Genomic DNA, 12,500 nt, shown 5'->3' on the forward strand with positions numbered 1-12,500 from the left:
GCGTTGCTTGCGAATATTATCTCTATATAAATATAGCGCCCTGAAAGCACACCTCGCCCTTTCTCTCCCAGTGAAAAACGAATTGCTGTGCTATGCATTCTCTCTCTCTCTCTCTCCTTTTCACACCGGTCCACAATCATGGCTCTGTCGAGCTCCCACACTCCTCCTATCTATGTACTCGTCCGTTGTTTGCTCTTCTCCTTCTCCTTCTCTCCTTTCCCCAGATTCACCTGGCTCTCCCTCGCTCTCTCTTCACAGTGCACTTTTCCCGCACCTCTCTTATCAGTCCGCTCCTGGTTTCTTTGCACCTCCTTTCTTTCTGCCTCTTGTCTTCCCTCACTCTGGTTTCTCTCTCTCTCTCTCTCTCTCTCTCTCTGTCCGTCTGTCTGTCCCCCCCGCAGCCCCACGGGGAGCAGTCGCTACGCCTCCTCGGGGGAGCTGAGCCGGGGGAGCTCCCAGCTGAGCGAGGAGTTCGGCCCGGAGGACGGGGAGAGCCTGCGGGGGTCGGAGCCCTACGACGAGAACGACTCCTACCACTCGTGCCACTCCTCCGTCAGCTACGGCAAGGACTCGGCCGGCTGGGAGGGGGAGGAGCCCCCGGGGGGGTACAGCGACGAGGGGGGGTACGTGAAGGACGGCGGGGAGGAGGGGGCCCTGTACGAGGAGGAGGACGGGGAGCTGTACGAGCCCGAGGAGGAGGGCGGGTACACCTACACCGAGGAGGAGGAGGAGGAGGAGCCCTACGAGGAAGACGAGGACCTGTACCCGCTGGACGGCGGCCTGAGTGAGGACCAGGAGCCCCCCTACACGCCCACCCCCACCGGCGCCGCCCCCGCGCTGGCCCCTGAGGGCCCCTCCGCCCGCCCCCCCCTGGAGAAGCAGGCCTCCCTGCACCAGCAGCAGCAGCCGCAGCCCGGTCTGCCTCAGGCCACGCCCCCATCACAGGCCCAAACTGCAGCGTCCGCGAAACCCCCAGCGGCCGTGAAACCACCGGCGTCCGCAAAACCGCCAGCGTCCGCCGTCCTGCCCCCCGCCCCCGCCGTCCAGCCCCCCGCCCCCACTGCCAAGGCCCCCGCCCCCATTGCCAAGCCCCCCTCAGAGGAGCCTCCCCTGTCCGAAAAACCCCCTGTGGAGGACAGCGCCCCGGCCGTCCCCCCAGAGCAGGCCGAACCCCGACCCGACAGGTACCCCTCCCCCAACACCGTTACATCATCACCTCTTGCAAAGCACTGGAGCCACGGTCTAAACAAAATGTCTGAGTATGTATGAATATCACAAAACATAAGACAGAAATAAGACACGCTTTGGGTGGCGCGGCGGTGCAGTGGGTAGCACTGTCGCCTCGCAGGAAGAAGGTCCTGGGTTTGAATCCCAGTCTGGGCCTTTGGAGTTTGCATGTTCTCCCCGTGTCTGTGTGGGTTTCTTCCAGGTACTCTGGTTTCTCCCCACAGTCCAATGACATGCAAGCTAGGCTAATTGGAGAATTAATTTGCCCATAGGTATGAGTGTGTGAGTGAATGATGAGTGAATGGTGTGTGTGTGTGTGTGTGTGATAGACTGGTGAAATGTCTAGGCTGCATTCCTGCCTCTTGCCCAATGCATGCTGGGATAGGCTTCAGCACCAGCACCAGCACCACGACCCTGACCAGGAATAACCGAGTATAGATAATGGATGGAGGACAAGCTTCATTTTTTTGCAAACTTAAAGTATGTCATTATAATTATGGTTATTATTATTATTATTATTATTATTATGATCCTCTCAGTTACCCGCGGGGTGATGAGGCTCAGGACTCCATGTCGCGAGCCAAGGCGAACTGGCTTCGCCTCTTCAACAAGGTCCGCCTGCAGCTGCAGGAGGTAGGCCCCCGTGCGCCGGACGCAGCGCAGATACCCTTCCCTCCGTTTCCGAGCTTCTCTCCCTCTCCCTCTCTCTTTACCTCCATCCCTTCCCTGCTTTGGGTTTCTATTTTTTATCTTTATTTTCTGTACCCACGCTTTTATTTTGTTCTTTATTCGGTTTTTTTTTATCGCTTTTTTTTTTCCATAGCTGTGTGTCTCGATTCTTCTCTCTCCGGTAGTCTGTTCACGTGTATTCTTTATTATTTTACTGGCAGCCCGTTTTTTTTTGTGTGTTTTATTTGCTTTTTGTTGAATTTTGTGTTTGTGTCTCCCGCCTCATTTTGTTTCTTTTCAGTTTGTTGTCGTGTCCATAGCGATTTTCATGTTGTCGTCTCTGATTGGCCGTGGCTGGAACGGACCGACAGGTGGGTGTGTCCTGAGTTTTGTAAAAAATCGGAAGGTGACCAAATTTCCGGTCACTTTTGTTGACTCTGAAACAGTGGTTCTCAAAGTGGGGGGGGGCATGAGATAACGGGGTGGTGGGTGAGAGGGGGGGGGGGCACACAGTGAGGGATGAAAGGAAAAAAGATCCATTACAGACCAAAAAGAAAATAGCATCCAAGCAGTTGTCAGGGGGCTTTCAAAAAATGTCCTATTGCCAAATGGGGGCCTGACTAAAAAAGTTTTGGGACCCACTGCCCTGAAATGAGATCAGCTGTAGACATGAGATGAAGAAGTGAAGAAATATAAGATAACACGGGGTTATGTAAACTTTCTCCACATACCTCCTAGATTCAAAGTGTCATCTCTGACATGAGTGAGTCACAGAGTGACTGTGCTCATTCAGCACACCAGCAGTCTGCTACCCTAGGTCCTCTTCCAGCTGAACAGAAGAGTTGAGCCGGAGTTTACTGTTGCTTGTTGACTGAGATCAGGGACGTTCTGCAATACCCACGGGAGGGCGATACGAGTTCGCAGCAGTGGGGAAATGGGGAACGGGGGGCCACACAGTGCTCTGATCTAACAACTCCTCCCCCCCCCCCCCCCACACCCCCTCCACCCCTCCACCCCTCCCTCTGCAGGCCCGTGGGGAGACGTCTGGTTCCCAGTCGCTGTGGTTTCAAGGGGGGTAAGTTAACATTTCGGTCCCTGGAGTCGCTGGATGCAAAGCACATGAGAACAGGTCTCAAACAGCGCTGAAAAACACACGGGCTGAGCATCGCTGGTGGCAGTAAACATGTTCGCGCTGTAGATGAGACTTTAACCTTAACGGGCTGCACGCGGAAGACTGCTTTACAGTACAAGTGTAAAATTAAAGAAGAACGGGTGTATAAACATGACGAACACTTTCGTGGCTGAAAGTGGTAATGTGAGGCTAATGCTAACGCTCAGGCCGCTGTAACATTTTCGTTCCGTTGGGGCCGTGCAGTAGCATAAGAAAAAGTGCTTTAATTCAAGGACGTCTGTTTCTCCCTGGTCATACATCATGCTGTCAGGAGAGGGTGTGTGTGTGTGTGTGTGTGTGCGACAGAGAGAGAGAAAGAGAGAGAGTGAGAGATATGCAGAGGCACAGTATATACGGGAATTGCTTGTTTTATTCTTCACGAGTCTGTAAATCTTATTCCACACAGAGTCTTGTTACAACAGGACAGTTCTGTCACAGCATTTCCATAATTTTACAGAATTTAAAAATTACAGAATTTTAGCTCCCCCTACAATGTACAGTTTTGCGACCTACAATTGACCACAGATCTTCCTCCAACTGGTTCTTAAACTAGCCAGTATGTACTAACCACCTACCCAACTAGTCGTCTACCTCAAACCTGGCACTGCATTACAGGGAAGGCATTTGTCCTGCGGTGGGCATCCAAAATGGCTCCATGTCAGAATGTCCTGTATCTGGAGGAGAGTGTTCTCACCGTGGTCGCTGTTCCTTCCCACAGGCCGGGAGGGGCGCTGTACAGCATAGACAGCATGCCGGACCTCCGGAAGAGGAAGGCCATCCCTCTAGTTAGAGATCTGGTGAGACCTGCAGCTGCTACGCTACAACAGGGGCTGTCCAACCCCCTGATCCTGGAGATCTTACCGTCCTGTAGGTTTTCATTTCAACCCTAATTTGGCACACCTGATTCTACACTAATTAGCAGCTCAATGAGATCTCTGGTGGTTGAATGAGGTGAGCTTTGTTAGAGTTGGAGTGAAAACCTCCAGAACGGTAGATCTCCAGGAACAGGGTTGGGCAGCCCCACGCTACAATGTACATACATCCTTAAATCCAGTCCGTGCTTTCCCTCATACCCAGCGATACCGAACTTCTCATCTCACTCTCCATTATTGTGTTTGCCACAGCTGTGGGCCTCCACATTAATATGCTCATTTCCTTCTCCCGAAACATCCTCGTGTCAGTTCTACCTGTCACTCATCGTCCGTCCTGTCAGTTGGTTCGTTCTGCTGGGCTCATTTACACTGGGATTTTTTTTCCATAGCTTCATTGATACCTGAGCTCTCTCTGTGATTGGCTCTCGCTCTTGTGATTGGCCGTATTTGTGGACTGTTACAATGCTGTGGACGGAGCTTCGGACCCTTAGGACCAATTAGATCGCAGCTGTCTGTCCATCTCGTTGCACTCAAGGGCTTTTCCTGCTGAATTTTGATTGGCCGGATCGCGTCTCCGCATTCCCCAGACGAGTCCGCGACTGGAGTTGTATTCTATCGACTGCCTGTCTTGTGCATCTCAGGACCAAGTTTTCATTACGCACACGACTCCGAAGACAGTGACTAATTGGCCCTAGAAGGTCAACAGAATGGCCCGTGGCTCACGGCAACCGTTGTTTTGTGCGAAAAAACACCGGCCTGGCGTTTGTGTATCACACAAATGTGTCATTAATTCCCAGCGTGGAATGGGGCGTGTTTGGTGGAGTTCTCCCGACGTGACCCCAGGAGAGCCCCTCCGTGGGGAGGGGGGCTGGGGGGTGCTGTGGGTCTGCAGGCGTGTTCCCCTGGGCCCCAAACACGCGTTCGCTCCGAGCCGCACGCAAGCCCTCCCTCCCTCCCTCCGTCCATCCCTCCATCCCGGAGGAGGAGTGCGAATTCCCAGAGAGAAATGAGCGCCGTTGCAATGTTTGTAGAAGCCCATCAGCCACAGGGGACTAGATGATGCAATGACAAAATGGAGGATATGATGCACAACATGCATGTTTAACTTGGGGAGTATTAGAGCAAACGCCCCACAGTCCATCTCCTGCTTCTCCTCCCTCCCAGTGTTCCTGCATGCCGATGCAGGCCCTCTCATTCAGAGGGAAGGAGATCCTGCTGTCATTGTGGCTACATTGCCTAGAGAGAGAGAGAGAGAGAGAGAGAAATGGAGGGAGAAAGAGAGAGGGAGGGGGGGAGAGGAGAGTGTGTGTGAGAGAGAAAGCAATGGAAGGTGAAAGAGAGATGAGGGGAGGAGACTGAGAGAGAGAGAGCAATGGAGGGAGAAAGAGAGAGGGAGGGGGGAGGAGAGAGAGAGACTTTCTGTAGTTGTGCCAGGCGGTTGAGAAGCACACTGAAGCAGATGGTGGAAATAAGCCACTGCCAGCAGGCCTCTCTCCCTCTATCTCTCCCTCCGTCTCTCTTTCCATCTCACCCTCCATCTCTCTCTCCATCTCACCCTCTGTCTCTCTCTTCATCTCTCCCTCTATCTCTCCCTCCACCTCACCCTCCATCTCTCCCTGTCTCTCCCTCCACCTCTCCCTTTATCTCTCTCCATCTCTCCCTCTATCTCTCCCTCCCCCTCACCCTCCACCTCTCCCTTCGTCTATCCCTCCCTCCACCTCTTCCTTCGTCTCTCTCTCCATCTCTCCGTCTATCTCTCCCTCCACCTCACTCTCCATCTCTCCCTCTATCCCTCCCTCTACCTCTCCCTTCATCTCTCTCTCCACCTCTCCCTCCATCTCTCCCTCTGTCTCTCCCTCCATCTCTTCCTTCGTCTCTCCCTCCACCTCTCCCTTCATCTCTCTCTCCATCTCTCCCTTTATCTCTTCCTCCACCTCACCCTCCATCTCTCCCTCCATCTCTCCCTCTGTCTCTCCCTCCATCTCTCTGTCTCTCTCTCCATCTCCCCCTTTATCTCTCCCTCCACCTCACCCTCCATCTCTCCCTCTGTCTCTCTCTCCATCTCTCCCTTTATCTCTCCCTCTGTCTCTCTCTCCATCTCTCCCTCCATCTCTCCCTCTAAGTCCCCCTCCGTCTCTCTCTCTCTCCAAAGGGCACGGCTGTCCAGCCTAGCCTTGTCATCTGTGACATTCATCAGCGTTTGTCTGAACGACACCGGCACGTTTCGCTGTCGCTAGGCATGCTTAATGGATCACCGTGCTGCCTGCAATAGGATTCATCTCTCAGAACTGATCTGTGGCATAACTCCAGGGATAACGGAGTTTTACTGTAAACCGATCGGTCCCATAGGACACTAATTAACACCCGTGCCTTAGTCTGTATGTATCATTTTTCTAACGGTGATATGCCTTTGAAAATACACTTCATGCCTCCTTACAGAAGTGTTTATTTTAATTAACGGGGAAACTTAAAAAATAGGTTCGAAGAATGATAGTAATGAAAAATAATAAAAAATAATCGTATTGATTCAATGTTATAAAATGGCACCTCCCTTGAAATCCTACCTCAGAAATTCCACTAGAATGGACTACAGCTGCCATGATGGATGGAGGCTATCTCCTTTCGACTACTGACATTTCCACCAGTTCTGAAAAAAAGGGACATTATCTGTTAATCAATCAAACATCCCGTCTCTCTCATATTGCTCAATTAACAGTTTGTCATGTAGAACTTAACAGTAAACATTTTCTGGTGGGAAAGATGGACTGAGCAGGGAAAAAAAAAAAACATTTGAGTGGGTTGAAAAATAAATATAAAATTATTCACTGACCCCCCTCAACCTGGCGAATGCTAGGGTGCACAGAAGAAAGATGATGCATGTTAACACTGAATATAAATGGGGGGGGGGGGGATCTGTCATTTTTTTAAAACTGGGCAGCTGGGCATGTTATATAATAACGATGGTTATGGAGGCTGTTGGAATGCAGTCTATTCAGGGATCTGGTGGGGTTCCAGAATGCAGATCAATGTCTTCGTGGCACCAGAGGCTTCCTGTAAGAGTCTAAATAACGGTCTGGCGCAACCTCCCAAGTCAACCGAAGTGCATGAAACAGGAAAAAAAAAAAAAACCGAACGCAAAACTTTCTGTCGCTCCCGGACGGCGATGGGAGTTCAGAAATGCATTTATTATAAAAAAAAACTTTAAGGCTTTAAAGAGGACACCGGAAGCACACGTTAAACATTCTCAGCGCAGAAGAGAAGACAGTTAGTTGGACGGGCCCGACCGAAACGTCCTCGTCCCTCCTCGCCAATCCAGGCGGTGGCTGACGCCGGATGGCTTCCGAGAGCGCGGGGGGAACACCTCTAAAAGCGCGATGTCGGGACCGACCATAAACGTCGTCGTCGTCGTCGTTTATCCATCGGTCCCGGGGCGCCCAGGTTTATCTTCGGGTGTTCGCTAAAACAAGCGCTAGTAATATGGCAGAACCCGTTATAATGTTAGCGCTTGTGCGCTAATCTCGCGCGCAGGAGAGGCTAACAGCTTGAGAGGGTGAATCAAGTCTCATAGCAGTCGACTCTGACTCAGTAACACGGCCCTACTTTAATAGTAACCAAGGAGAGGATATCCCAGCGTTGATGACTGATGACACAAAAGGTCCCTGTTTTAGTGACAATGCTAGCGCTAACTCATAGATTATGCTGGTATTCTCTGTGGTCAATGTGCATCGGCGATACAGGGGAAAAACAGCCGATCCATACAGCCATAATGAAAACGACCTCCCACCACACCCACAGGTAATTTGTTCTTCCTAAACCCGCCTCTTTTGCTGCTGATGCACTACCTTTTCTAGTCACGTAATTACCAGGTTTGAGCTGGAGCCCCATAAATTCGCTGTCAGCAGGAGTTAGCAGCAGGGTTTTACATTTGCAACTTGACCACAGAATTAGGGCCTGAAGTAAGAGAACCTTGGTGACCTCAGAAAAAAAATTTTTTTTTGTAACTTGGTATAAACTGGTTGTATTTCCCTTTTAAGTTATGCACTATTTCGCATTCATCACTCATTTCGATGTATTTCTGCAAAAGTCGTTATAATGAGGAAAAAGACCAAAAAAAAAAACAGAGTGCATTTCGCAACACACGGATGTGTGTGTCGACAGGCTCGACGCCCTGTCATTTTATTTCCGTTTCTTCACTTTGTCAGCCAGTCGTCGAGCTCCGGCCTCGCCTTCCTGGCGAGCGCTTCTGATGCGGCGACGCTGTGCGGCGTGCGGCGCGCGGCGAACTCACAAAACGCGCGGCAGAGGCCCGCCGCGAAATTTCGGACGCGCCTCTGTAAAAAAAATCGGCAGCCGAAATCCAAAATTATCCCGACCGCACCGGAGAGGCCCGGCAGTCTGTCTGAGTTAATCCGTTCTGCTGTCACACACACACACACACTCGCAGACAGACTGGTGGAGCCTGAGTCACCGTGGTAACGGGTAGACTGAAGCTCCATTTGCACGGGGCCCAATCAGAGCGGCCAGAACAGAGAGCAGGCAGGCTTGGCAGTCCTCATTTGTGCCCGAGGTTACGGTCAGGGCCGCTGAAATGTCTGGATTTTTTTTTGAGCTTTCCCGTCTCTGCGAGACAGCCATTTTGTTATAACACCTCTACATCTAATCAGCCCTTGTCCCTGTATTAGTCATAGTCACCCATGGTCCTTGTCTTTGTCCTGTCAGTGTGACTGCTGCTCTGTATGCAGTAGAAGTGTACCACGATCTCTGACTCTTGTGTTTTTTTTCTCTCTCTCTCTTTTCTCTCTGTACCCCGACCAACCGGCCCTACAGGCGATGGTAAGTAACTGAGCCCAGCGACGAGGGTACCGCTGTCCCGAAATACAGAACCGCAAGAGTCTTATAGACTTTCACCGGAGTCCTGAAACTTGCGAAGAAGAGTGGCAGTTTTAATTCCACACAGTTCTTGTCGTCTTCTTCACCACGAGAGATCAGCCTGTTGAAATGTCGAGCTCACGGACCGGGCACGGAAGTCTTTTCTCAGCCGAAATGTCTTGAGCGTGGCAGCAGACAGAGAACCCAAACCCGCTCTCGTAAAAAGGGCTTTTTGGGGGATTTTTGGAGGATTTTGGTTTGCTGATGCAAGAGCAGATCAGGATGTTGGCGTGAGTGCCTCGGCTCGCAGTGGCTCCTTGGGAGTTAGCTCTCCCGTCAGTTCCCAGCAGCCTCTGCAATCCGCCGCCAAGTCCCTTAGACCGCACTGTATCTACGTGTGAAGGAAGAAAAGCCTTCAGTGCTTTGCTTTCCTTACATTACAGGCATTTAGCAGACACTCTTATCCAGAGCGGCTTACGTTGTACAGCTGGATATACACTGGAGCAATGCAGGTTAAGTACCTTGCTAAAGGGTACGACAGCAGTGGCCTACCGGGGAATCGAACCTGCGACCTTTAGGTTACAAGACCAACTCCTTAGCCATTATACTACACTGCCACCCCACTTCAAGTCAAGTCAAGTCAAGTCAGTCAGATTTATATATCACTTTTTCTGACCGAGTCAACACAAAGTGCTTAACAGACATTGACATGTACGCACAGGTAGGGAAATACCCATATGTGCACATATGAGTACAGTAAAAGAAAAAAAACAATTTATTGTGGTTTAAAATAAGTCATTTTTGAAACATACATCTGGATAACTTCCTCTCCGGACTCCCGCTCTACATGCAGACCGGCTTCCTGACCGCGTTAGCTCCGGCTGGCTAATCGCATTAGCTGTGCGCAGGGTGAAGGAAGGAATACGAGAACCCGCGAGAACGCGATGGCGGGAAATAGGCCGTTTGGCCCCGTCTAGGATCATCATTTACCTACAGTCCAGACCGGTGGTTCTCAACTCGGGCCAGAAAGGGCCGGTGTGGGTGCAGGCTTTTGTTCCAACCAAGCAGTTACACACCTGATTCTACTAATCAACCTTTGGAGTCTTTACTAAGGACCTTGATCAGTGGAATCAGGTGTGTTACTGCTTGGTTGGAGCAAAAGCCTGCACCCACACCGGCCCTTTCTGGCCCGAGTTGAGAACCACCGGTCTAGACTCTGGGGAGTGCTGAGCAAGCACAGCGCCAGGCTGAACCTGAACACCCCCCGGCAGTCCTCTGCCCCAGGACGGCAGGAACACAGAGAGTCAGAAATGGATGGATGGATGAAATCGTTCGATCTTTGTCAGCGTGAGCAGTCCTGAAATAATGAGCGAATGATTATTAGCACGGGCACCGTTAGCCGTAACCGAATCGTGCTCATTAGGGCATTGTTTGCTTGCAAATATTAAAGCTAATATGTTATTATAATGATTTTGTAACCGGAGCATTGGGTTCAGGTGTCCTTAAGCACTGTTTTGTATTATTTTCTGTTTAGTATGCATTCATACTAGTTTTCTCTCTCCTTCTCTCTATCTCCTTCTCACTTGCTCTTTCTCTCGTTCCCTGTCTCTCCCTCAATTTCTCTCCCCTCTCTCGCTCGCTCTCTTCCCCTTTCTCTTGTTCTCTTTCTCACTCTTTCTCGCTCTCCCTCCCTCTCTCTCCTTTCTCTTGCTCTCTCACTTTTTTGCACTCTCCCTCTCTCTCACCCCCTCTCCCCCTTTCTCTTGGTATCTCTCTCTCTCTCTCTCTCTCTCTCACTCTTTCTCTCTCTCTCTCTCTCTCTCCCTCCCTCTCTCCCTCTCTCTCTCTCTCCCTGCAGTCTTTAGTGCAGAACTCTCGTAAGGCCGGGATCACCTCAGCCCTGGCCTCCAGCACGCTGAATAACGAGGAGCTGGTGAGTGTCTGCCTTCCGCCTGCCGCCTGAGACCCCAAAACCTCTCAGCGGCGCGAGATTTTCACACCGTCCGTCCCACCGTCCGTCCCCCTGTCCCTCCATCCGTCCCTCCGCCCGTCCCCCGTCCCTCCATCCGTCCCTCCGTCCGTCCCCCTGTCCCTCCATCTGTCCCTCCGTCCATCCCTCTGTCCCACCGTCTGTCCCTCCGTCCATCCCTCTGTCCCACCCTGTGTCCCTCCGTCCGTCCCTCTGTCCCACCGTCTGTCCCTTTGTCCATTTGTCCATCCCTCTGTCCCACCCTCTGTCCCTGTGTCTGTCGCTCTGTCCCACCATCTGTCCCTCCGTCCGTCCCTCTGTCCCACCATCTGTCCCTCTGTCCATCCCTCTGTCCCACCATCTGTCCCTTCGTCTGTCCCTCTGTCCCTTCGTCATCCCTCTGTTCGTCCCTCTGTCTCACTGTCCGTCTTTCCATCCATCCCTCTGTCCCACCGTCCGTCCATCCATCTGTCCCTCTGTCCCTCCATCTGTCCCACCATCTGTCCCTCCATGTATCCCACTGTCCATCCCTCTGTCCCTCGTTCTGTCCCTCACTCCCACGCGGCTGACTGTCCGTCCGTCCGTCCGTCCCTCTGCAGAAGAGCCACGTGTACAAGAAGACCCTGCAGGCGCTGATCTACCCCATCTCCTGCACCACGCCCCACAACTTCGAGGTGTGGACGGCGACCACGCCCACCTACTGCTACGAGTGCGAGGGGCTGCTGTGGGGCATCGCCCGCCAGGGCATGAGGTGCACCGAGTGCGGGGTCAAGTGCCACGAAAAGTGCCAGGACCTGCTGAACGCCGACTGCCTGCAGAGTGAGCTCCCCTGTCCCAGAAACCACCACCCCTGCCCCCCCCCCTACTGAACAGGAATATACTGTAGTGTGTTTAAATAAAATATATATATCCTCAATTTATCACAATATATAGTCCATATCTGCAGTGTAAGTGAAGGTGTTTTGTTAGGGTCCTATTCTCTCCACTTCCTGTTTCTCTGCCGCCCCCCCCCAAATACTGCAATGCATTTAAATAAAATATATCCTCAAATTATCACAATATATATATATATATATATCTGCAATGTAAGTGTGGTGTTGTGTTAGGGTCCTATGCTCTCCACTTCCTGTTTCTCTCTTCGCCCCCCCCCGCCCGCCCCCCCACCCCGCCGCTTTTACCCTCCCCTCTCACACATTTTAAATCCACTTTTCTTTTATTCGTTGTGCATTAAAAGCCATTTGTCTTCTTTGAAATCTCTTCCGCATGTTAAATGCGGCCCGTCCCTCCACACCCTTCGGTCTAATTCCGATCAAAAGTGCTTTCTTGGCATAACCAGGCTCCGCGAGCGTTTGCCAAGGCACCGGGTACATTTATCACGCATTATGTTCAAAGAGACAGCGCAGCGTGAAGACTGACAGGGCTCGATGGAGTTGCATTCAGTGCGGTTTCAGTGGTCAAGGTTGTCGGCATGAGTAAGATCAGGGCCGCCCAACCCTGTTCCTGGAGTTCTGCCGTCCTGTAGGTTCTCATTTCAACCCTAATTTGACACACCCTGATTCTACTAATTAGCAGCTCAACGAGATCTCTAGTTGTTGAAGGAGGAGTGGTTTTGTTAGGGTTCGAGTGAAAACCTACAGGAAAGTAGATCTCCAGGAACAGGGTTGGACAGCCAATGGGTACGATGAATGAATCTTCTAACCCCGCCCCTTCCCTAAACCCCTGC

At 51.6% G+C, this 12,500-nt stretch overlaps 1 protein-coding gene across 12 annotated transcripts in view; it reads left to right on the forward strand.

Moving 5' to 3' along the window:
* unc13a (unc-13 homolog A (C. elegans)) overlaps window positions 1-12,500 on the forward strand; it is a 61,448-nt gene that overhangs the window by 18,545 nt on the left and 30,403 nt on the right. For all 12 annotated transcript variants that reach the window (XR_004764897.1, XR_004764898.1, XR_004764899.1 and 9 more), the window contains 7 exons: window positions 402-1,184; window positions 1,767-1,860; window positions 2,925-2,971; window positions 3,786-3,864; window positions 8,767-8,772; window positions 10,667-10,741; window positions 11,377-11,596. Coding sequence is in view for 9 of the 12 variants with exons in the window: in XM_035414796.1 (XP_035270687.1) it covers window positions 402-1,184; window positions 1,767-1,860; window positions 2,925-2,971; window positions 3,786-3,864; window positions 8,767-8,772; window positions 10,667-10,741; window positions 11,377-11,596 (1,304 nt within the window). In the remaining 3 variants the exon portion in view is untranslated. The remainder of the gene's footprint in view (window positions 1-401; window positions 1,185-1,766; window positions 1,861-2,924; window positions 2,972-3,785; window positions 3,865-8,766; window positions 8,773-10,666; window positions 10,742-11,376; window positions 11,597-12,500) is intronic.

This window comes from Anguilla anguilla, chromosome 4, assembly GCF_013347855.1.
Source record: "Anguilla anguilla isolate fAngAng1 chromosome 4, fAngAng1.pri, whole genome shotgun sequence".
NCBI lineage: Eukaryota > Metazoa > Chordata > Actinopteri > Anguilliformes > Anguillidae > Anguilla > Anguilla anguilla.